Source organism: Amblyomma maculatum, chromosome 6, assembly GCF_055883805.1.
Source record: "Amblyomma maculatum isolate TAMU_Amacu chromosome 6, ASM5588380v1, whole genome shotgun sequence".
NCBI lineage: Eukaryota > Metazoa > Arthropoda > Arachnida > Ixodida > Ixodidae > Amblyomma > Amblyomma maculatum.
The window spans coordinates 178,198,163-178,223,078 of record NC_139349.1 but is presented as its reverse complement, the minus strand read 5'-3'; the positions used below and the strand labels follow the sequence as shown (position 1 = coordinate 178,223,078).

Here is a 24,916-nt window from a genome sequence, read left to right as displayed (position 1 = left end):
ACCCCTCGGTACTTAGGTACGGTCGATCGTGCTTGACTTACCAACGCCGAAAATCTGCTTCTCACCGTTCGGCTGGTGAGTTACAGCCTCTCACATGCCCGCATAGACCCTTCTACCGCATTGGAATTGACCTTTATGGCTCTCTTCCGTACACAGCAGATAGAAATCGCTGGGTCATTGTCGCCGTTGACCACCTGACGCGATATGCCGAAACCGCCGCGCTCACAGCTGCAACAGCCCGAGATGTGGCCGGTTTCTTATTGAAGAACTTCATTCTCCGTCACGGTGCTCCTCGTGAATTGCTCAGCGACAGACGCCGTGCTTAATCTGAGGTCGTCCAAGCCCTGTTCGCTGAGTGCAAAATCATTCACCAGACTTGCACCGCCTACCACCAGCAGACAAACGGCCTTACTGAACTATTTAATCGCACCCTCGGTGACATGCTCGCGAAGTACGTCGGATCCAGCCACACAAACTGGTACATTGTCCTTCCTTACATCACCTACGCGTGCAACACTGCTACGCAATCCAGCACGGGTTCCTCTCCGTTCTTTTTGCTGTACTGTCGGCATCAATCTGCTCCCCTTGATACTGTCCTCCCCTACAACCCTAACGCATCAGAATGTACCACAGTGACCAAAGCTGCAAAACACGCAGAAGAATGCCGCCAGATTGCACGGACATTCACTACCGACTCTCAGTGGCGCCAAATATATCGCCATGACACCAATCAGGAGAATGCACCACACTTCGAGCCCGGCTCACTCGTGTGGCTATGGGTTCCATCCGGCAGCCCCGGCCTCTCAACAAAACTGATCTCCAAGTATCATGGGCCCTACCGCGTCGTCGAGCGCACTTCACTAGTGATTTACGTTGTTGAGCCACTTACGCCATTTCCGACGCAGTGACCGGGAGACTACATGTGCAGCGCCTTAAGCCGTTCTATGACCCCATTTTATCTTCGTCCCCTTAAGTCGCCAGGATGGCTCCTTTTTTCCTGGGGGGCATTGTGAAGAAGAAGAAAAACCGCTTCGCTGGACGCTGGTGAGAAAGACGAAGGTGTGGAATTGCCATCGCGCAGATCGTGTTGGTCTTGATCGCCCCGCTTCCCCGTCGACCTCGACGCCGTCCTGAACGTCCTTTTTCTACAATAAAAACTTATTGAATATGATAGTCAGATATTTTGATGGCCACAAGGAATATTGAACTAAGAAAGCATTCGGTGTCCCATCTGGGCCGCTGGATTTTTTGGCATCCCAGTTTAATATATGTTTGAGAATACCCTCGCTGGTAGTCACAACGTCATTGACGGTATGGTAGAAACGATATTGGTAAGTGGCGGTATAAACTTGTCTGAAACAAACATGGACTGCAAATATCTATTGAGAGCTTCTGATACAACTGCCGTGTCACTGCCGACGTCATTATAAATTCTGAAAGACGTAGACGAAACATCATGAGGTAAAATGGAAGACCAAAATTTTCGAGGGTTAGTCCGCAAGAGATCACGCAGATCGGCTCGATGAAAGAAATGTTTAGCATTTTGTAGCCTAATATTAAGTTCTTTCTTTGCTTTAAGAAATCTGCCTTCTAAAGCCACGGGACAGATGCAATATATCACGAATCATCCATGGAATGTTAGTGTTTTTTCTTAGTTTTAAGCGGTACGAAACGCTGGATACAAAACTTAACAAAACACTCAAAGTACTTAACAAGGCAGCTTATGTCCTGGCTGTCTGAAGCCTCACTAAACGCATAGAATTGATCTGCTTGTCGCAATGCGGCTTATACGCGCTCAAGTCACAGTCCTATGTGTTGTTCTGTGACCACTGATCGCGTGACGACTCTTCGTGCAATGGCTTGAGCAGTCCCCGCAGCAAAGAGCAAAACTTGTTGGATTGTGAACTGTGTGGCGCTGTAATCGCATAGAGCAGTCCGGTGCAGCCGATGTCACTCAGCTTAACGGCATCTGTGTGTGGCTTCAAGAAGGACGGTTCATTAATATCTCTGATTTTGTTCTTTATTACAAGGATGAGATTGCAAAACATTTATTTCGTCGCTCAAGCAGGTCTAAGGAGAGACGTACTAGATGGCTTCTAATCCATGGCTGGCGGCGACCTCATTAGCCCGCTCGATGGCCAGTAGTTGAATCTTCGTGTCCGCGCTGACGAGCACGGCTTCCCACTGCTCTGGAGCAGGGAGCTGTACATTCGTAATGACGTTGTCATCCGCGTGAGTGAAATGATGAAAACTGGTAAAAGTATAGGAAGATTTGGAGATTGGCCATGGCAGTGCTAATAAAACGCCTTTGTGGTCAGATAGAGAGTCAATTACCTCACAGGCGAAACAAGATTAGCACTTAGAATAAATTGAGAATGGAATCTAGCCTGGTTGCACTAGTAACGATCTGAGTGAGTCCAAGGGACAAAGAAATGTTTCTTAGTTCTCTGCAAATAGTGATGTCGCGACCGATTGCAGACAGCGAAGGCCAATGGATACCAGTAGCGTTGAAGTCGCCCATGCAGGCGAGTCTCGATGAAGCAATCTTAACCTCGCTCATCAAGTCCGAAACAGCATCAGTGACATCAAGGGAAGACCCAGGGGGACGATATAAGAGAGTAATTACAATATGCCGTTTGTTTAAATAAATTTTACATCGGTTTCTGGCGGGAAGGCAAGATGGAAAATCTTAGGTCCGAACGTATGAGTAAAGCCAAGCCGCCTCCTACACTACGTTTCCTATGTAAGTGCACGGCAACAAACCCAGGTGTAGTGAACTCGCAATTGTAAATACCGTTATGTAGCCATGTCTCTGTGATCTCTATAGCATGGGGCGAATGGACCTCAATAAGAGAAACAAACCTGGAAGTTTTTGGACAATGCTGTGGACGTTGCTATTAAGGACAACAAGATTATCGGAGTGAAGTCAGGAGGAGAGTCGGTTAGAAGACGAAGGCACAGGCTCAGAAGCAATTTGATTAGGTGCCATTACTGCTGAGTGGGAACTCTCATCCCAGTTATAACCAGTTTCGTCGAATAAAGCATTATCATATCTTAACTTTACATCACAACCCTTGCACCGGAAGGCGGCCGATGCATCGCAGATTTTTTTACGAAGAAGCCAAACCCTTGCTGAGAAATCTTAAATGACGAAATTTGTACCCTTGAGTTTTGACACTTTTTTGGGCCTCAGTTTTGTCGTTGAAGTTCGAGAGTTTTATAATAATGGGACGTGTGTAATCAATGCGTCTTCCACCGAACCTATGAAAGCGTTCAATATGGGGTAAGCTGGTCTCCACATTGTGAGAAAAGAAAGATGCAACGAAATATCATGTATGATCAGATTATTTCTTCGAGAACGGTTTTATAGATCGTCAATTGTTAACACCAGTTCTGTTGCCTTCGCTGACAAGTAATGGATTTCAGCGCATACATCAAGTAAAAACTGGTATCTTTGAACATAGGCGTGGCCTTAAGTGAAGTACACTCGACTCTAAGGCATCAAAGCGGTTAGCAATTGACTGTTGAAATGACAATGTCTGCGATGTCTCTAACCAGTTGATTCTGCCCCTCCAAAAGTTTAGAGAACATTTCGCATATAGAGGGACCATCATTTTCATGGGGCAGAACAGAAGAGTTATCCTCGGCAGCCGCCTCTAATGTGGAATCGGAAGTACTGCCAGATCGGGTAAGCGGTCCAGGATTGAGCTCTACATCACCACTAAGGAGGGGACAAGTTGAACAATATAACGCGTGTGAACACCAAGACAAAGGACTACGTGGGCGAAGAAGCAGCAGCAGAGAGCGATCATCAGAAAGAATACACGCTGCATTAGAATACGGACATACCTGCATGAGGAACAAGCAAGTACTGACTATCGTGCCACAGCCGCTGCAGCCTAGTTCACTGAAGAGCCGATCGATGTGCGGGATGTTTATACTCATGGTGGTTTACGTCACGTACCGGCAGCTCTCGTTGATTGGTTGATCAGAAGAGAAGCCGCAAGGATGACTTGAATGCAGGATTTGCGGAAGAAGACGCCGAGGCTATCGCAAATGGTAGCGATAGGGCAGTCCCCGGGCAAGCACTTGATGTGATCCTCGTCCCGACCAGATGAGAAGAAACAAAGTCGATCGATGGTAGACGAGGCCATGCGATGCCGCAGACGTTTGCGTCAGAAAAGCAGCCGAATAACTGCATGAGGAACAACCAACGATTAACCATCGTGCCACTGCCGCTGCAGCCTAGCCCACTGATGTTCTTGAGGAGTTTTATGGCACGCTGTTTGCCCTATCCAGATTTTGGTGTAGTTCCTGCGCGCTTTTTGCGAGTCTGTTATTATGGTCGTGCTTTCTGATTGGTGATCGTGAGCGCAGTGGCTGCCTCTTCCAAAATGGCGCTCCAAATGAAGAATATTCCTTTTAACGAGTGACTGGATACTTGAATACTTCAGGTTCTATAACTTCCGGTCAAAGCGAGGGAAAGAACAAACGAGGACACATGTGTGGGCATACATTTCTAACGTTTATCCAAGAGGTTGTGAACATCAAGAGGGAATATTTGCTACTTTTTGATATCTTTAAAAAAAATGATAGGTAACGCCCTGAGAAAATATTTCCAGTGAGATAAATGCAGCAATTTACGTAAAACAGAGGCCAAAATAGCGATATATTACCTGAGGTCTCTATAATGACCCCTGACTGCAAAATTAATGAGCTTATGATTTCGAACAAAATAGTTTCCGTTTACAGGCCGCCGTCAGGTGACCCAGATACGTTTTAACACATCTCGACAAATTTCTGCAGTTCACTACTCTGCTATTTTTGGTAGTGATATCAACAACAATATAGTTGAACCTTCTAGTACAATTGCCAGTTCAATTATACCATTGGTTTTGATAGGTTTACAAACCCTATCACTACGCCGTCAAGGATAAGACCTACTTTATTCAGCACAATTGACCTTTTTGTAGTAGACATTGTCTCGCCCGTTATTTCTGCTGGTACTATTGCTTGTGATCTCAGTGACCACTGTGCCATTTTCGTATCCGTACCACGCGGCTGCCCATCAGTTTACGTGCAACCAAATAGGCTTGCTTGCAATTTATAACTGACATGACACTTGCCCAATTTCACGAGTCTGTACGCTTTGCATATTGCAACTGTACTGTGGCCTGCTTTTCTGTTCATAATCTTATGAGCTGTTTTTATGTATTTCGAAAAACATTTACCATACGTGTTTTTCATTGCAAAACCATGAAATCAAACACGAAACTCCGTAAGCCTTGGATGACTCCGATACACGTCAAAATGATGAATCATATGTTTAGGCTCTTCAAATATTTTATGTCCACTCGAAACCACCTAAAAGCTTTTAAAAAAATACCGCAACAAGCTAACTAGCGAGATGAGGACATATAAATCCGCTTCTATTCGCCTATCCTCACTGGCAGGAAAGGTTCGAAAGCATTTTGGGAACTTTTAAATGCATCGTTTCTAAATAGGAATAAAAATACGCACCTAGCTCAGCTTGTGATCGATGCTTGCCCTATTCCTGCTCTTTGTTTTTCAGAAAAAATTAATTATCTTCTTTCCAAGCTTTAAAACAAGTGGTTCCTTAGTCAAAGCTCTTCGAGTCCTCCAAAAAGAGGTTTAATAGAGACATTTGCTTTCTATTTAACGACCAAGGATGAAGTTTTTAGCGTCATAATGAATCAAAATTGACAAGTTGCATTGATTTTGATGGCTCCCAAATAAAACGAGTTACATTTATTGCGGGTACCTTAGCAGCATGCTTAAGCTACATCTTTAAGTTATCATTTACATAGGGAATATTTCCTGCAAGAATGAAATATGCAAACACAACCGTTATTTTCAAATTAGGGGGTAGAAACAAGATGACAAACTATAGGCCAATTTCTTTTCTTCCTGTGTTTTCAAAGGCTCTTGAATATGTAATGCACAAGAGAGTCGACGGGTTCTTTTCTAACCATGACTTACTAAAGGCCAGTTTGAGTTTTGAACGGGCAAGTCCACCTAATCTGCTTTACTCTTGCAAAAGGAAAATATTTTCAATAATATGGAAGCTAGAAGTTTGACTCTTTGTATTTTCGTCGACTTTACAAAAACTTTTGATCTTCTTAATAATGAAATGCTGCTCTGTAAACTTGACAGTTATGGTGTCCGTGATCTTTCCCTTCAACTCTTTTGTTCCTTCTTAAACACGCGCCAGCAAGTCGATAATCTAAAGCCTGGCTCCCTTTTCATTGAATGTGTTGTCCCGCAAGGTAGCCTTCTCGGCCAGTTCCTCTTTAATGTCTATGATAATGATATTGCGAGCATAGCTTATAATACAAGCTCTATTCAGTAGGCTGATGACTAAAGTTTTTTTCTTAGGGGCTCTTCTGCCGACGAACTAAGTAATAGAGCTATCTAGTTCTTCGTGCTTTCCGAAAGTGGTCCACAGCTAATGATTTCGTAGTTAGCTCTAGTAAGACCACAGCCTTTTTTTTCTACCCCTTAGCTGGATATTGCTGCCAATAAAACTCTGCACTTAGAAAATACAATATTTGAAATCGTAGGCAAATTCAAATCGCTCGGTGTGGTATTCGGCTCTCCCATGTGGTGCATCAGCACATGAAGGCCTCGACAAAAGGAACAACGTAACAAACGCCTAGTCATAACCAAAACTGAAAAAAGAGTGCCCAAAATAATCAACAGCACTTGAAGGCTACGTCAAATACAGGAGCAGTGAAAACACTAGTCTAAACCAAAACCCGAGAAACATTGCATAACAAGTTCATCAGCTCTTAAAAGCTGCGTCAAGTATAAGAAACAATGAAATGGCCCCAGGTCAAGAGATCAAAACCATAAAAAAGCGAAAAGCCATTAGGACCACACATTACATAGCAAAACTTTCACGTAGCAGGGAGCGCCTAAATATTCCTTGCATTTCCTTGAAGAATAAAGTTGAAAGTCCGCGCTTCTAAGTATCGTATATGTTTCTTCCTGTTGTCCTATTTTTTTTTTCGCGCAGTTAACACATTTTTTCACTATGAACCAACTAGCCAGGCAAATCTTGTTGCCCATGTGGTGGTCTGACCATATACTGTATATTGGAAGCAAACTTGCTAGATCTGTAGGCTTCCTCTCGATATTTCGGAGCAAATTTTCCAGAAAGCACAGGCTCCTTATTTACCACGCTATAATTCAATTGTACGAAAAAACCTACTGGCACCTCGTTTGGGTTACAACATCCAAAAGAAATCTAAACATCATTCTCGGTCTCCAAAAGAAGGCAATTACACTGATCTCTGGTGCATGTTACACGGCCTCACGGAGACAATATTTCCGCAATATAGAATTCATCGCGTGCATATCATGTTTGAGTATCGCTTGCTGCACTGCCTCAAATTATCACCTCAATGCTCAACCGATTTTTCAAAGAATATTGCTCGATTTAACACTTAAGATAAAGCCAGCAACGCCAGCGATCTGAAACTGCGGCGGGGTCCGCGTTTGATGTATTACGCACGTTGAAACCAGCGAAGTTCGGTCGCTTCTCGCGCTTGCGTCTGACTGCTCACACTGCATTCTAAGCTACTACGCCGTCGCCAGTGCTAGTCGTTTCACATTCGCCGATTTTGAATGAACTAAAATGGGATGTTAACATTAAAAAAAAAAGTGTGAGGGGGGGGGGCGGGGGGGGGGGGGGGTTGGTACAGCGCGAGGAAGCCAAGCTGATGAGTCGGTTGTACGTTCCAACGTCATTAAATTTGAGGCTGTTTTGTGAGCACTGCAGCTGATTGAGCTGGTTATATTGCATCTGATGTGGCGAAAACGAAATCGATTTAAAGAAACAGTAAATTTGTTCGCAAACTAGCGTTCGAGCGTCTGCAGCCAGCAACGCCAGCGATCTGAAGCTGCTGCAGTGTCCGCGTTTGATGGATTACGCACGTTGAAACAGGCGAAGTTCGGTCGCTTCTAGCGCTTGCGTCTGACTGCTCACACTGTCTGCATTCTCAGCTACTACGCCATCACCAGCACTAGTCGTTTCACATTCGCGGATTTTGAATTAACTAAAATGGAATGTTGACATTAAAAAAAGTGTGAGGGGTGGGGAGTTGTTACAGCGCGAGGAAGCCAAGCTGTTGAGACTGAAAAAAAATATGGCATAGAACAGTGGTCATCCTGTGTCATCGTTTCTTTGGCCTTTGTGCTTTTCATGCTGTATATTGCAATGAATCATTATCAACTTACTCTACTCATGCTCCTTTCTCTTTCAGGCGGTAACACATACACGCACCCTATGCTGGTGAAACACTGGCTAGATGATATGAAGATGTGGCCAGACGTGTCAAGTGGACACATTGTGTGTTACTTAAGAACAAAAGCATGTGACCTAAAGCAGGCTGAGGCCTACAAGAGCCTGGACTCCTATATTTATGTCCAGAGTGGCTGGGTAGGCCAAGTACTGTGCCACAATATGGGGCAAGATATTGTGTGCCTGAAGACCGAGGTGCGGCCCTCTCAGGCCGTTAACAAGAAACCGTGGTGTGCTCGGGCCTGCATCAGAAAGACTGGTGAAGTGCTCCTAGCTGGCTGCGACTGCATGGCCGGGAAGGCACGTGTATGCAGCCATGTCGGAGCACTTTTAAGGAAAGTTGAAATTGCTGTACAGCGCGGTATGACTGGGAGCTCATGTACAGATGTGGCAGCAGCCTGGAACAGGGGCACCATAAGGAATGTGGAGCCTGCTTTCTTTGACGACATTGGGTTCGAGTTTCAGTGAACTGCTGACTATCCTGCCAGCACTAAACAAACAAGGCCAACCCGGAAGATAAAGCATTTCGCCAACAGAGAGGAAGTCTTGGACTACATAGACAACTCCGCTTTCAGAGATTTGTTCAACATACGTGGTAAGTACCCAGACGAAGCATTCTGCTCAGCTGGACTATTGTTCCCTAAAAAACAGCTGCTATCTTCTGTTAACTGAAATGCTTATTGCTGCCAATTGATGCACCCTGGTGCGAAGCATTGTTCAATGTTGCATGAAATTACATGCGAAAATAAGCTATTCGAAAAATGTTGAAATGATACAGGTGTTACAGTTGTGCTCCATCATGCAGGCACCCTCCTTGAATGTACAATAGATGCCACAAGGAGGAAGATGGAGAGCCAGCAGGCCACACAAACAGATGGGGATACCCTATATCAAGAACATCCAGCTGCAAAGGTAAAACAGCAGTAATGTACAAGCTTATTGCTGCATCTAGTGCAGATGTGAAGAGTGATCCTCGGGAAGTTTCAGTTTAGCTCAAACTTCTAAATGTGTAGTTCTCTAAGAATACTAAAATCGTGTAGTAGAGCGCAGTCATTACATGTAGGTGTAGAAAGTTACAATGCACACATAAGATTGCTTAATATTTTGCATTATGCTGGTACTTAATTTTGAACATTTTCAAATGAGCTCCATCTTGCTGAATGAGTAGCTGCAGAATAGAACGAGAGGAAGAAGATGGCTGCATAGTGTTAAAGACAACTGAACAAGGATTGAGGTGGAGCCTCAGTTCACAAGTTGAGGCAAGGTTTCAACAAGGGGGCCTGTCTTCATTTGAAGACATTGCCCATGTTTCTCGCTGGAAAGTTGCCAAATGTGCTACAGATGGCCAGCAGCAACAAGGAATGTAGCAGTCCCTCATTAGCAGACTTAAGCTTGGCTGAGTCTTAGCAAAGTCATACAGACACAGTATTTCAAACAAATGGTTGGCCAGTAACATCAGTATTTATATCGCTCTGTACTATGTACCCCTCCCCTTTTTTTTTTCTTGTGTGCTGTTTTTAGCGCAATTTGCCATGGCTTCTGCAGACATTCACCAACTAGCTTGACAACAGCTCTTGCTAACGCATATCAGTATTTCCTTTTTTCAATTTCTTGAAACAATTAAAACATTCCTTTCATACCAAGGAATATTCAAGGAGATTTCTTTTTCTATTTAGGTTGCCCCAACACCTGCCTCTGCTGGGATTGTGCAAGATTTGCTGGCGTTGAAGAGTTCCGGACACAAAATAACACTGGGAAGGCCCCTTTGCCACCTGAAACTGGCCGACGTGATCAAAGTTGGAAAAGAAAATAACCAAGAAGCGTTAATTAAACTTAAGATCACAATGGCCACCTCCGTCCATATTGAAGCAGCTACAAAAGAAATAACAAGAATACACTGCATGGTTCCTGCACCGTAAAGGCAGAATAACTGTCTCAATGTTCAAAGATGTTTGCCGCTCCAAGCAGCTAAAGTGCTCGTCACTAATTGATAACATATTGAATTCCAAACCAAGTTTTAGTCCAGCCATCCAGTATGGCATAGAGTTTGAAGAGCTTGCAAAGGCTCGTGCACATGTTGTGTTTAAATCACAGCACATTAATGACAGACTAGATTACTGTGGTTTGATGATACTGCTAAAATACTGATATCTTGGCTGCAGCCCAGATGGGTTGTTTTATTGTGACTGCCCTGCTCCAGCACTACTTGAGGTTAAGTGCCTCTACACACTTCTAGATGTGCATCCGAATGTTTGGTTAATGCAGGATAAACAAAGCCAGACTTCTTTTTGGATGCCACTGGCACATTAAAGTTAACACACAAGTACTACTACCAGGTTCAGGCACAGTTACACTTGAACCTTGTAGGCAGCACTATGTGCTATCTCTACTTGCACGTTGACAAGGGAGGAATGATGATTGGTGTAGAAAAGGAAGAAGCGTTTATGGACACTCACATCAGTGCCCTAGAAAGTTTCTTCATAAATATAGTGCTACCTAGGCTGTAATTGCAGCTTGACTGGTAATGCCACACATGGTGAAGGAAGCTGGGAATTGCTACTCCACTAATGAGCAATATCAGGTATCTTGCGTATGGTGTCCTTGGTCATGTACTCGCACATCAGTGTTGCATGTTGTGCTTTGAATACATGCCAGACAATTGCTATGCTTCTGCGGTCATTTCGCTTTTATTGACGTTTTTTTGATGAGAGGACCCTTCAGATTACACAGTCCAGCACACACAAAAACAATTCTGTTAATGTGCGTTCTGGACTTTATCGCCAATGCATGTTTGAAGATCCTGTAAGTCTTTATGTGGTTAATGGCTCTTTCAACATGTATCCGTACTGATGCAATTCTCCTTGTCTGTGTTACATCCTCTTGTGACAGTTGAGTCTTACCTAAAAATAAAGACAATGCTTTTGAGTACTCTGAAACAACAAAAGCTATGTTTGCTGTAATAAAGAGCACTCACCTCTGGTGAAGGCCGGTGTATTCATGTTTATACCTTGTGCTGCCAGGTGAGGTTCAAGCTTGAAGCCTCTGTCCGCCAAAATACGATCGCCTGGAAGAAGGTGGTCCTCTACGCTGCAGGTTCTAACTATGTGCTTACCTTATGTAATACCACCAAAACGGGGGTCTTTAAGGAAATAAAAATGAAATGAAATGAAATCTGAGGCCTGCCGCCGTACACGTCGGATACATACATTATAAGGCCGTTGGGAACAATTACTGGGAAGAATTTCACAGTGTTTGATCCCTTGTATGGATCAAACACTGTGAAATCCCTTGTATGGATCAAACTTTGGGCTCTTGCCAGAAGTTGTTTTGGCCGTTGGAGTTGTGCCTCTGTGGAATGAAATATGCTCATTGTTTGTCCATGGCCACAAAGCTTTGTGGCATGCTAACATAGCCAGCTGCCCGTGGCAACCAAACAATGACATCTTCCATTATTACTTCCAGGTTGTATAGCATATTTGAAAATATATTTACACACTTGCAACTGAGATCTCGAACCTTCATGCCAAGTCTGCACAGAGGAGCCCAAGTCTTAGCCTCATTAGAGCCAGAAGCAGTTGTTGTTCAAGGTTTAAAACCCTTGATAGTTTTGTTGATTCCATACTTCGAAACTTGAAAACAAGACTGTTAAAGACATCAAATGGGATCCCAGAGTAAAATAATATGTCTTGTAGTGTGAGGTATTGGGAGTGAGTGGCACCATAATACAAGAGAAGTGTTAGCGTGATGTGTGACTGCATATGTGTGATCTGTTGGTGTCTCATCCCACTGTGTACAGCTGTCCTTTGTCCTGACCTTCAATAACGAATATGTTTAAGTCACATTCTGAATGCCACTGATACAAAAGAGCAGTACATTCTTTACAAGTGGAATTAACACATTGTCATTTTTTTTTGTCAAGCACCTGTTGGCATAGAAATAAAATACAGTCTGATGTCTCTGGCATGCACGGAAGTTGAAGAAAGATATGTGCTTGAACACTCACATCTTCATGCGAAGGCGCTGTGCCAACTGAAACAGCATTCACCTTTTATGAGAGAAAAACAACAGTGAGCCTTCTTGCATCTGCAATCAAGTTCAGAAGCTAAGAAGTAGTTCAGGCTTACATTCAGTTCACTGCTTAGAAGTAGTACTTTGATGAAGAATCTCCTAAGGAGAAAGCAAAACAGTGAATCTGGACTTCTAATTACCGGTGTGCAGGCAGACTCAGTGCTTGTGTGTGTACTTACATCCAATGTATTTGCAAGGGGCTGGGCAAGGCTGGCGTCTTCAATGCATAATGCAGCAACCTGTCCATGCAGATGAAAAAAGCTTTTTATCAATGGACTTTTCTTAAGGCTATTGTTCATAGTGATAGTACTCGAGGTGCTATTGTGTGTCAGTGACCTGCGAAGAAATAACCCACAAGCACTCAACTTGAGCAACGTCAAAAGGCATTTGTTCATACATACATTTCCATTGGAGATGAAAGTAGGACTGCAAGACTTCTCCATGCAAAAATCAGCCTGTTAAAATACGTAAATTGCAGCTTAACTAATTGCTGTAGTGTATCAAAACTACTGGCCGCATGCATACTTACATTTTGTTCAGGCACTCAGTGCAGGTGTGATGCAGTGTCTTCAGTGTTGGAAGACACCTTCAAAATGGGCAATGCAACAACACTGAGTTGGCATATTATCGTTAGATGTCAATACAACAAGCACGTCTCTGCACTTACTTTACTACTGCCCGACAGGCCAGATGTTAGGTGCTCAGTGCTAGCAGTTGCCTGAAAAATTAAAAAAAAGATGGTTACGAGGGAAAGAGAGGCACACTAATTATTCTTCACGCCTGAATCATGCTGAGAAAGGAGTAAAGGGAGGGAGAAGCAGCCTGATAAAATACAAATGCTAGAACAGTGAGCTTGCCTAACAAGCACGCAGCTCTCCAGTAATCTAGAATGCCATACATAGTACGTACACATCTGCAGAAATTGTTTAAACCAGAATGTTGATGCTCACGTGTAAATAGCGAGAGAATTTGGTTTTATGTTACCATGCCTTAATAAGCTGTAGTTCTCAGTTTATGTAGCACAACCTAGTGTTGCGATAGTTTGCAGAAAGGATTTTAGTCTTTTCCTCTATTCCATGTTTTGCATAGTAGGCACAGTCAGGGCTATCACAGTGGCTTGGTAGTTATACTCTGATACTGACCCGAAAAACGCGGGTTCAGTCTCGACCTCGGAGGTCGCAGTTGGATGGAGGCGAAAAGCAAGGCGCCCTTCTACTGTGTGATACTAGCATAAGTTCAAGGTAGTCAGAATGATCTGGAGCACTTCTTTATGGCATCCCTCATAGCCCGACCGCTTTGCGACGTTGAACTCCATAAAAAAAAAATATTCTTACATCATTTGGAGGCGTTTGCTGCGTTGTGCAGCATGCTTTATTTTGTACATTGCTGGACATGCCCTGTTTCTGAAATGAAAATAAAGCTCACTTGAGTCACAAAGATTTCATGTTGCTTCATATGCTCACCTTTCGTTTCGCTGCCGGCGGATTTTTTGTCGTCTCGCATCAGACGCCTGCGTCCGTAGGTCACCTGAACACATGCAAACATTGGTCATAACCGATACATAAAGGTAGGGGTACGCTTCCGATTAACAGGCACCAGTCACGGACATGTATTAGTACAAAATCATTCGCTATAACAAGATTGTTGTCAAGGTGCACTTTAGCTTAACAAGAGATAAATTGCTGGCAATGTGTACGGTCAGTCACATAAATAGTGCGGGTTAGCCGCCCAGGAAGATCTTGCCGAAATGGTTAACATTTATTCCATTTAGTACACGCTCTATTATCACTCATTAGTCCATAGGTCAAAATACCGATAGGTTTGATTACTGCGTAAAACTAGCAAATCAATTGTGGGAACTTGGCGCATACCTTTCGTTCGTATCCAAGACTCAGCATGGGCAGCGGGTTCTTTTCCGTCCACTTCCCATCCACGAAGTGAGCCGAGCATACGCGTGAGTTTGTTGTCGGAACAAAGTCCTTCCTGTTTACCACCGCTGTGCACTGTCGATTTAAGTCCGGGTCGATAGGGAACCGGTATAGCATAAACATATCGCCGCCACACAGACCTCGGCGTGGAATGCTGTGCGCAGACACGCAGTGCTGGCCAGATGACGTCGGTGTTGCGTAGGGCATTGGAGCACTCATTGCATGACAGCAAACACGTATTTTACCGCAGTAACAGAGACAAACCACAATGGTGTTGATCCGCGAACGGGATTATCAGCCCAGAGGAGGATGGCAACTGCACCTCCTCTGCACCCAGAGGAGGATGGCAACACCCACCCCCGCGCGACGGGGGTGGGTGTTCGAGAGTATTTCTCGCTCTCTCGTCTGCTCCTCGTAAAATGGTATATATATATATATATACATATATATATTGTGGAAGAAGGCTAGGTCAAGACGGCGAGGTCGTGGCGGCAAGGACAGCGAAGCCTTGTCCAGCGTTTTAATCCGGTCACCAACCCAGGCACGCGCCAGAGCCGGCGCCGCGGGACGATGATGATGGTATGTACAAATGAAAGAAGATGATGATGGCATGTACAAATGAAAGAAGGTCCACAGAAGGCTCACACAATCTTCCCGGGGGGTCGGAAGCGGCCAGCCTGGCCGCTCCTAACTAACCGATGTACCGCGGCGCACAAACGCGTTCAAGCGAGAGACATGGACAATTTCAGTTCCACGGTGGCGTCGATCGGCTGGGGGATCAACAGGCGCGACTTTGTAGTTAACTGGAGAAGTTTGGCTGATGATCTTGTAGGGACCAAGGTAGCGGTGGTGGAATTTGTCACTAAGGCCAGGGGTGCGCAGTGGAGTATAAAGCAGTACTTCGTCACCGGGACGATAAGAGACCACGCGATGCGTAGAATCGTAGCGGCTCTTGCGGTCTTCCTGGCACGCTGCTGTGTTGAGGCGGGCAAGATGACGGCATCTGGCCACACGAGATAAGAACTGGGTAGGTACCGATGTGGAGTAGTCGGGCGTAGAGAAGAAGGAAGCGTCGAGAATTGTAGTGGGAGGACGACCATAAACGAGGAAAAATGGAGAATAACCGGTAGTCCGTTGTACTGCTGTGTTATAGGCGAAAGTGACGAATGGTAGAATAGTGTCCCAATTTCGATGATCCGGTGTGATATACATGGAGATCATATCCGATAAGGTGCGGTGAAATCGCTCAGTCAGCCCGTTAGTCTGGGGATGGTAGCTCGAGGTTGTCTTGTGAAGGGTGGATGACGCGTAAAGAACTTCGGCAACGACTGTCGATAAGAAGGCCGTCCCGCGGTCACTTAGGAGCACCCGAGGAGCGCCATGACGCAATACAATTGATTGCAAAAAGAAATTTGCTACTTCTTGAGCGGAACCGGTCGGTACAGGTGCTGTCTCAGCATAGCGTGTAAGGTGGTCGACAGCTGTTATAATCCAATGGTTACCCCCCTCGGAGAGAGGTAGGGGACCATATAAATCGATGCCGACTACGTCGAATGGCGTGGCGGGACAGGGAACGGGTTGTAGAAGGCCAGCGGGTGAAGAAGTCGGCCGTTTGCGACGTTGGCATAGAGGGCAGGATGCGACGTATTTGGCAACGCTGGAAGATAGGCCAGGCCAAAAGAATCGTTTTTTCACGCGGTCGTAGGTTTTGTCAATACCAAGGTGACCTGCAGTAGCGTCATCGTGGAGAGCCGCCAGTATTCGTTGACGAAGCACATGCGGCACGACTGGTATCCAGCGAGTTCCATCAGTGCAATACACGAAGCGGAGTAGGATGCCATCTTCGAGCTTGAAATTGCGAAGTTGTCGGCGAAGCCGAGCATTGGGTGGGTCCGAAGCGCCAATAAGGCGATCGATGATGGGACGGCAGTAGGCATCGGCTAATTGCTGTGAGCGGAGAGTGTGTTTGTTCTCTGCGTCGTCAAATGAAACTGTTGTGATATACGTCGGGGAAACAGATGGTCGGCTGTGGTCATAGGTGGAAATGCATTGGGAAGAAAAACAGCAAGCCGATTCCGAAAGTGGACAGCGAGAAAGAGCGTCGGCGTCTTGGTGTTGGCGACCCGATTTATAAATGACGTCAAAATCGTATTCTTGCAGGCGTAGAATCCAACGGCCAAGTCGGCCTGTCAAATTTTTGAGCGAAGACAACCAGCAAAGAGCATGGTGATCGGTCACAACTGTGAAGTGCCGACCGTATAGGTAAGGGCGAAACTTTTGGACAGCCCAGACGACGGCAAGGCACTCCTGTTCTGTAATAGTGTAGTTTTTCTCAGCTGGAGTCATAGTCCGACTGGCGAAGGCAATCACTTTCTCACGCGAAGTTGCATCGCGCTGCAGAAGTACAGCGCCAAGACCGATACCACTGGCATCAGTGTGCAGGATGGTTGGAGCGCTGTCACTGAAGTGGCCAAGAACAGGGTCTGATGTGAGGGCGTGCTTCAGGTTATTAAAAGCAGCTTCGCACTGTTCAGTCCACACGAAAGGGCTGCGTGCTTTAAGTAGTTGATGGAGGGGAGCAGCAATACTTGCAAAATGCTTTATAAAACGTCGGAAATAAGACGCCAGGCCGAGAAAACTGCGCAATTGTGTAGTCCGTTGTGGACGAGCAAATTTCAAGACCGCGATAATTTTTTCAGGGTCTGGACGAATGCCGTCATGGCTGACTAGATGTCCCAATATTTTAATTTCCTTCTGTGCAAAGTGGCACTTCTTGGTGTTGAGCTGAAGGCCCGCTGAAGCGAGACACGTGAGGACCTCATTCAGGCGCGTGAGATGGTCGTTAAAAGTTGACGAAAAGATGACAATGTCATCCAAGTAGCATAAACAGGTTCTCCATTTTAGGCCACGAAGCACAGTATCGATCATCCTTTCAAATGTCGCTGGTGCGTTACAAAGTCCGAAAGGCATAACATTAAATTCGTAAAGGCCATCGGGAGTTGCGAAAGCGGTTTTTTCTTTATCGTCCTCGTGCATAGGTATTTGCCAATAACCCGAGCGGAGGTCCAAAGTCGAGAAATATTGGGCGCCTTGGAGAGAGTTAAGGGCGTCATCAATTCTTGGCATTGGGTATACATCTTTGCGGGTAATTTTGTTGAGTGCGCGGTAATCAACACAAAAGCGTACCGAGCCGTCCTTTTTTTTAACTAACACTACTGGGGAGGACCATGGACTTGTCGAGGGACGAATAATATTGCGATGGAGCATGTCATTTACATTTTCTTCAATTACCTTTCGTTCAGAGAGGGAAACCCGATAAGGTCGTCGGCGAACGATAGAGTTACCTTCAGTAATGATGCGATGGTGCGCAACACTAGTCCGTCCCAGTGGTGGGGAAGTGGCATCAAAAATGGCTTGGTGTTGTCGAAGCAATGTCAGCAGTTCTTGGCGTTGGTTCGGCGTGAGGTTAGGATTAATAGTCTTTGTGAGAACAGAAAGAGAGACGTCTGTCGAAACACGGTGCTGAGGCTGAGGGGCGGTGAGCACCATCAAGGACAAAGGTTGAACATCCACCTTGCAGGGGAGAGAAGTTCCTTTTCGGAGCACGAGGGATTCACGTGAAGTGTTAGTGGCCGCTACTGTCGCTGAGCCGTTGCAGAACCTCACAAGACTAGACGGGAAGGCGATACCGCGTTCAAGATGACGATAAGATGGTGCGATGAGTACGTCCCCGTCAGCGATGTGGTCAGAAACAACGGTAAGCAGTTTTTCGCACTGAGGAGGCAGAACAGTATCAGCGGCGGCAACGAGGGGATGATGTCGTTCAGAAACTTCAGATGAAAAATCGCTTTCTCTCATATGGATAACACGGTCGCCACAAGAAATTAATGCCGAAGCGGTTGACAAAAAATCCCATCCAAAAATTATCAGATGCGCACATGGAGAGAGCACAGCAAACTGCACATGATGGCGGACGCCGTCAATAACAACTCGTACGGTGCACTTTGCTAAAGGGCGCAAAGGGACGTCATTGGCTCCACGGAGTTCAGGCCCATCATATGGTGTCGTAACTTTTCGCAAACGGTAGCACAAATCAGCGTGAATGACAGAAATTGCAGCCCCTGTATCAATTAATGCTTCTACCGGTAATCCTTCAGCGAAAACAGAAATCACATTATACGGGCGATCTGGAGGACTTTTGGTAAGTTCGCAGACTGCAGTTTGACCTCCGGAAACTGCAACGCTTAGTTTTCCGGATGGCGGACAGGGAGAGTTGTTGCGGGTCTGAGAGGGGAAACTGAGCGGCGGTATGGGGATAGGGACCGACGTCGGGACGCATGGGTTCCACGAGGCTCAGACGAGGATTCTGGAGGTGGAGATGATCTTCGAGGTGGGCTGGACATAGGAGGTCGTCGCTGATAATATGAGGGCACGTCACTTTCGAATGCGTCATAACCACGCCGCTGGTTCTGAATACGGCGAAGGCAGAAGCGGGATATATGTCCTCGTATTCCACAGTAGTAGCACACTGGGCGAGAGGGGCGCCAGGGTGCGTAATAGTGTGGCGTAGGCTGAGCCGTCGTCACGGCGTTGATGTGGTTGTAGGGCGATGCCAGTTGGGGCGGCGGAACAAAAGGAGGAGGTGATGCTGCGACGTGCGCGTAAGTCGATGCTTGGCGGGGTGCAGGAGGGTCGGACGGCATAGGTCGCGTGATTGTTGCCAGCTCATCTTTAATGATGTTGCGTAGACCGGCGTCATTAGAAGGTACGGAAGAATGATCGCACCCGTGTCGACAGACAGGCTTGAGGGCTTGGAGCTCCTCCCGGATGATGGCTCGAATTAGTGCCCGTAGATCCAGGTCAGCATAGGTCGGGCCTGTAGCAATGCTGGGCTGCAATCGGGAGGACTGCAGCTGGTCGATGCGTTGGCAGGTCGCAATAATGGCGTCAACAGTAGAAGGATTCTGGGCAATCAGGGTATTATAAGACACAGAATTAATTCCTTTTAAGATGTGGTGTACGCGTTCAGGTTCCGGCATGGTGGGACTAACACGCCGGCAGAGTGCAAGTATGGCCTCTATGTAAGACGCGTACGACTCATCGGGACCTTGGAGGCGAGAGGCGAGCTTGTTCTTCGCGACCTCAGTGCGAACTGCTGGGTCGGCGAAATATTGGCGGAACTGCTGCTTGAATGTTGTCCAGTTAGTGGTGTGGGGTTCGCGGTTAATAAACCAGGTTCTGGCGACCTCAATGAGGTAGAAAGAAACGTTCAGAAATTTTAGAGCGTCGTCCCACCGGTTGTAGTTACTGCAGCGTTCATAGGTGTCCAGCCAGTCATCGACGTCTTCGTCGCGACGACCAGCGAACAGCGGCGGGTCGCGTTGTCGTGCGGGCATAGTCGGAGGGGGTGGTGCAGCCGAGGTAGAGGGTCCTGCCGATTCTTGGGTGCTCTCGGTAGACATAACGATGGTGGCAGGCAGTAAACAGCGACCGGAACGTAGCTCCAGCGAGAGGCAGGGCACAAAACAGCAAGGGGATCAATTCTCACCTCCACCACTTGTGGAAGAAGGCTAGGTCAAGACGGCGAGGTCGTGGCGGCAAGGACAGCGAAGCCTTGTCCAGCGTTTTAATCCGGTCACCAACCCAGGCACGCGCCAGAGCCGGCGCCGCGGGACGATGATGATGGTATGTACAAATGAAAGAAGATGATGATGGCATGTACAAATGAAAGAAGGTCCACAGAAGGCTCACAATATATATATATATATATATATATATAATATTGTAACGCAACGTTACACAGAAGGCACTCTGACACTCTGGTACCGAAGAACACCAACAACCAGTCAGGTCAGCATGAAAGGGGAGCACAGTTTCGCTTCGTCGTCTTCTCCCAATCGCCCGTTCAAATCTTTGTCGTCGGCTACACATGGCATGCGTCAACATTGTATTGTATTGTATTGTATTGTATGATATCCTTCTCTTCTTGTCTATTTCTTGTTCCACACTACCATATAGAATTGTGCAAAAAGTTAGCAAGTGTGGACTCAACATTTGTCATTTTGTGCTTTCATTTTATACCCCAAACCTGCAACAACTTCCGCAAGGAGGTTAGCAGTATGTATCAAACAAAATAAATTATATGTAAGATAAACAAAATATGTTCACAATCGCAGTAAATGTGGATCAGAAGGAGCAATGTCAAAAGCTAAAACAAAAAAAAAGCACCTTGCTGATGGCTAGTCCAATATGTTTAGAGCGAGTATGCACATTTCGAGCTCTTCATTAATTTAATCACCAACTGCCTACGTTTCGCATTGTTATAATTCTTGAAAAAAGCGAAAGAAAAGATATCAAGCCTTTAAATTTGTTTTTGTTACCCAGAGATGAATGCATGCAGCAATGAATGCAGCATACAGCAAAGTATCCAACGCGGTTACAAATTCAAAGGTGTAAATACAGTGACTGCCACTTTTCATTCTGCAATTTTCCTCTGCTTACCCGAAAAATAATTGGGTACGAAAGCAACGAAATCTTAGTAGGAATAAGTTTGTCTTTTTTGCAATGCACACTGTGTCCCCGAAACAAAGCTTTGCTATATGAACCGGAAAGAATGCCTTTCATGACGCAAGTGGTGCAAATCCTATTCAGGTAAAAGTGAACATAAGCGTTCATTTATTTTCTTTTTCACCTCGAAAATAAAGCTACGACTGCGCCACGTATGCGGTGTATACTGAACATCACAATGCTCGTATTTTTTCTTTCTCGTGACGAGACTGGCGCACATTGACGACCGGCTTTGATTTTTTTTTTTGTTCTTCCACCTCTTCAAGAAACTCAATTTTTGCAAGTGCGCTAGTGTCGAAAAAGGCTTTCGACGCTGAAAGTTTTAGGCTTATCACTCTGCCCGAACATTTGCATGAAATCCTCTGTCAGTGGCAGTCACGTTCAGACAATCTTGCCTTGAACCTGTAACGGAAGTGAAAAAACACAAACAAAATACGAACGAGGCGAGGCTCGTATCTTCCACCAGAGGCTGCTTTGAATATTCCAGACAGGCCGAGTTTCTGATGTCTGGATAAGAATTGAGTAGCCTTGCTCCATGTGTACAAAAAGAACACAAACACGCTGTGCCCAAAGCAGACAGCACCATATTTCCGCACGCAATTGTGCTGCAAAACTTTTTCCTCGTACAGCATTCTTTTTAGCTCTGTTACCTTCTCAAAATTTGTACCGTCGCTGCCAAAGCAATTCAAGCGTATCTGGCTTTGCCGTTTTTTCGAATGTTAGGACTGTATACAAAGTAGTGCAGCTCATTTTTCGTTGCCACTGCTTTCGTCTCTCGACTTGAGTGTCCGAAACTGCCGTCTTTAAAAATAATCGTTTTTTTATTCAACTTTTCATTTTTTGATAGAGAAGAGTCATGCTGACTGCATTTGCTGATCAATAAATCCTTCAATTTCGGACACCAGGCAATCGTCGTTTTTTTTTTTAATTTGAAAACACATCATCAGTCTACGGTGCATTGGACAAGCTATTAGCCACACTGCGACCCCTGGTTAGCTGAAGATCAAGCGGCTTGTCAGGTTGAACTTAGATGACAGATGACGTAGTGAAGGTTTCGCTTCAAAAGTGTTCGCTGATGCATTAAAATCCACAAGAGACACTAAAGAGGGCGCCAGCTTCCGATCAGTGCAATACCTAGCATTGTCCCCTAGGAATGCTCTTACAGCCAAATGCCAGATTCACGCCGTTTTCTATCTGGTCGGACCCACAACAGAAGGCCGATATCTGCTTGTTAAATAATTAAGAAATAATTAAAAATAATTCCGGAGGCAAGAAAAAAGTCGAGGTAATAGTTTCCTTGTTACAAGTTGAAAGAATAACTTCATTTAATACAGGACTCCTGAAATAATACAAGAAATCCATGGAGGTGGCCTTTGTGCATATTTGAGTCAAATAAAAAAGCTTTTCATAGAGCAACTGGCAAATAATTTTAAAAATTGTTCTTGGCGACCGCTGGCAACCGATTTAAGCCATACTGGGAGCATACATTCCGGCGCGTATACCTCCCCGAAGACATCACTGGAGCTCAATGGGCGTTTCCGCTCATTGGCCGATCTCAAGTTACGCTGGCGCGACAACGCGTATTGGGGCACGGTTGCGACTTGTTTTCTTTGCTTTTTGTTGATCACCAGCGTGGCTTGAGTTAAGGAGGGACCGGACGATCAAGATGTTCGATCGCCAATATGATCGGCAATGAAGCTCGTTTAAAGCTCTTTTGCATTTCGGAGAGCACTAGTAGGATACTTATTGCTTGTGAGGGTTTTGTTGTTTTAGTAAATAGCATTTTACGGATCATTCAAAACACAGGAAATGGCATCTTGCGTACTCAAAAATGTTAGTATTTCCTCTATTTTCCGCATAGGTGGTCTGCGGCATGAAAATAGACATAACTTAAGCTCAACACCTTGCCTAATTCAGGAAACATGCATGACAGGGGAACGCTGAAATTCTAGCCTCTAATTCCTTGAATCGCTCCCGTCAGTGTTTTATAGTGTTACTAAAAACCAGCGGTTCCGCAAGATCCACTAAAAACAGCCTGACTGCACCCTGCCCCAAGATTGGGGCCTACCATATACTCCTTTGATCCATCCCCTTTTGTGCCACCTGCAAGCTGTCTAGCCTAATCCGTCCACCATCCTACATGTCGCAGCCTGTTGCCGCCTTGAGGTTTCAAAACACTAAAGAACAAACCCACAGAAATCTCAATAACCCGTATAAACACCAAATTCAGAACTTGGGAACAAAGTGAAGAAAAAAAAAAACTCTTTTGCACAAGGTAGGGCTACTTAAGCCTCCTTATACTCAGATACCGCTATTATTGTTGAGTGCCTACATTTCTGCAACGTTTTTAAAGGAAAGAGGTAACTTTTCCACTGCCTGTGAACTCGGTTTACTCTAATTCACAGCTAGCCGTACCTAGCTAGTGCCTACTGCAGGTATGGAACTACCTATTTTCGCATTAGCCCAGCATCCTATTATCGTGAATGGTGTCCTGCGTTTGCATATGAGCAATAGGTGGAGATGAAGAAAAGTGGGGAGAGAAATATCTCTTTCGTCGTTTGGAGGAAGAAGATGGAAAGAAGAATGTGACGCGGTGAGAGGGGAAGACGGCACGAGGTAACAGCGGCCGCCAATCATAGTCGAGGAGAGGAAACAGAGGCGTACAGCGTGTCAAGGGGTGACCGATGGACTAGTTCTGGACACTCGTGCGCAATGCTTGCACACGGAAGCGGCTGTTCAGTCCGGAGGAACATTATACCCTTGAGAAGGTTGAGTATAGAGACGCATCTCTACTTGGATAGACAGTGCGACGTTTTGTCAAACAATTTGGCCTGGTTTCACTGCGGTTTCAATAGCCCAATAAAGCTAGAGCGCTCAGGAGTGTCTACTGTGTGCTGTTTAGGCCAAGTCTCCAATTTTTCCAGAGCTAGCACTGTAATTGCTTCTCAGAGCCCACGCTATTGACTTCGGGTGCATTCAGTTCGGCTGTCTTCTCAAAGCTTCCCCTCCGCACTTTCAGAGGCTGAGAAGCAGTCTTTTTGTCAAGAGCGTTGTGTTTTGCACATCCAGGATGACTGCAATTACGGCAATACACAATTTAGATCAACCAATGGGTTTATATTTTTCAAATAAAAATTTGATATGTGACACATGACGGGTGTGGCTCGCTGCCAATCGTTGGCAGCAGCTGCAATACATGGAAATCAGTTCGGCTCAGCTCAGTTTATTAAACACTTTAGTACTTCAAGGGACGTCAGTGGGGTTAAGGAATCGCCGAATAAAGATATCAAGTCGTGAATATTTGTGTTTGTACCGGGGGAAAATGTTAGCTGTTTTCTTTCGCTTGCTAACCTGCTCTAGTTTCTATTCCACTGCCGGGCACTCACAAGTCTATTGCAGTTCTGCCTCTTTGAAATTTGGATTTTATTCGTATTATCAGTCTTTTCGCATTCCACAGCAATCGTTATCACTCCTGGGATTCATTTCTCCTCAGTAATTATTACTCCACACTTTTTCTCCTATCTCTGAGAGTATCCACGATAAGGAGAAGGTTGCCAGCGATGAAGAAATTACCTTCGTGTATTGCTGCTGTGCAAGTACTTACAACTTCATGACGCTGTCTAGTACAACTTAAATTCCACGGTAATATACTTGAGGGGAAGATTGCTTTTTTAATTATTTGTTTGTTATTTTGCTCCCTCAAAATACCCTCAGAAGTCCTCCTTTCGAGAGTATTCATGGGCGGGGGTGTAGTAGTGTACAGTACTTACAGGAATCTCAAAGAACAAGAAACTTAAGTTACAATCAGCAATCAACGTAGATATAAAACTAGATTGGAAGGTGAGCATCTCTGACTCAATATGCATATACATGAGTAGAGAAGACTATAATATAAATACCAGCCTGTCAAAACACAAAAAGCCACGACGAGGGAAAAATTTGATGGTGTGAGGTTTATGCACAAAAATGTCAAGAAGCAAACACAGAAGCACAAGAACATAGGCTCACAAACTTTATCAATAAAACATGT

General features: G+C 45.3%; 1 protein-coding gene across 1 annotated transcript; it reads left to right on the top strand.

Moving 5' to 3' along the window:
• The first annotated feature begins 2,679 nt into the window (after nucleotides 1-2,679).
• Nucleotides 2,680-8,791, top strand: LOC146187485 (uncharacterized). The gene is made up of 2 exons (XM_084608218.1): nucleotides 2,680-2,743; nucleotides 8,286-8,791. Exons 1-2 carry the CDS (start codon nucleotides 2,680-2,682, stop codon nucleotides 8,789-8,791), a joined length of 570 nt encoding a protein of 189 aa, XP_084464344.1.
• Nucleotides 8,792-24,916: the final 16,125 nt, after the last annotated feature.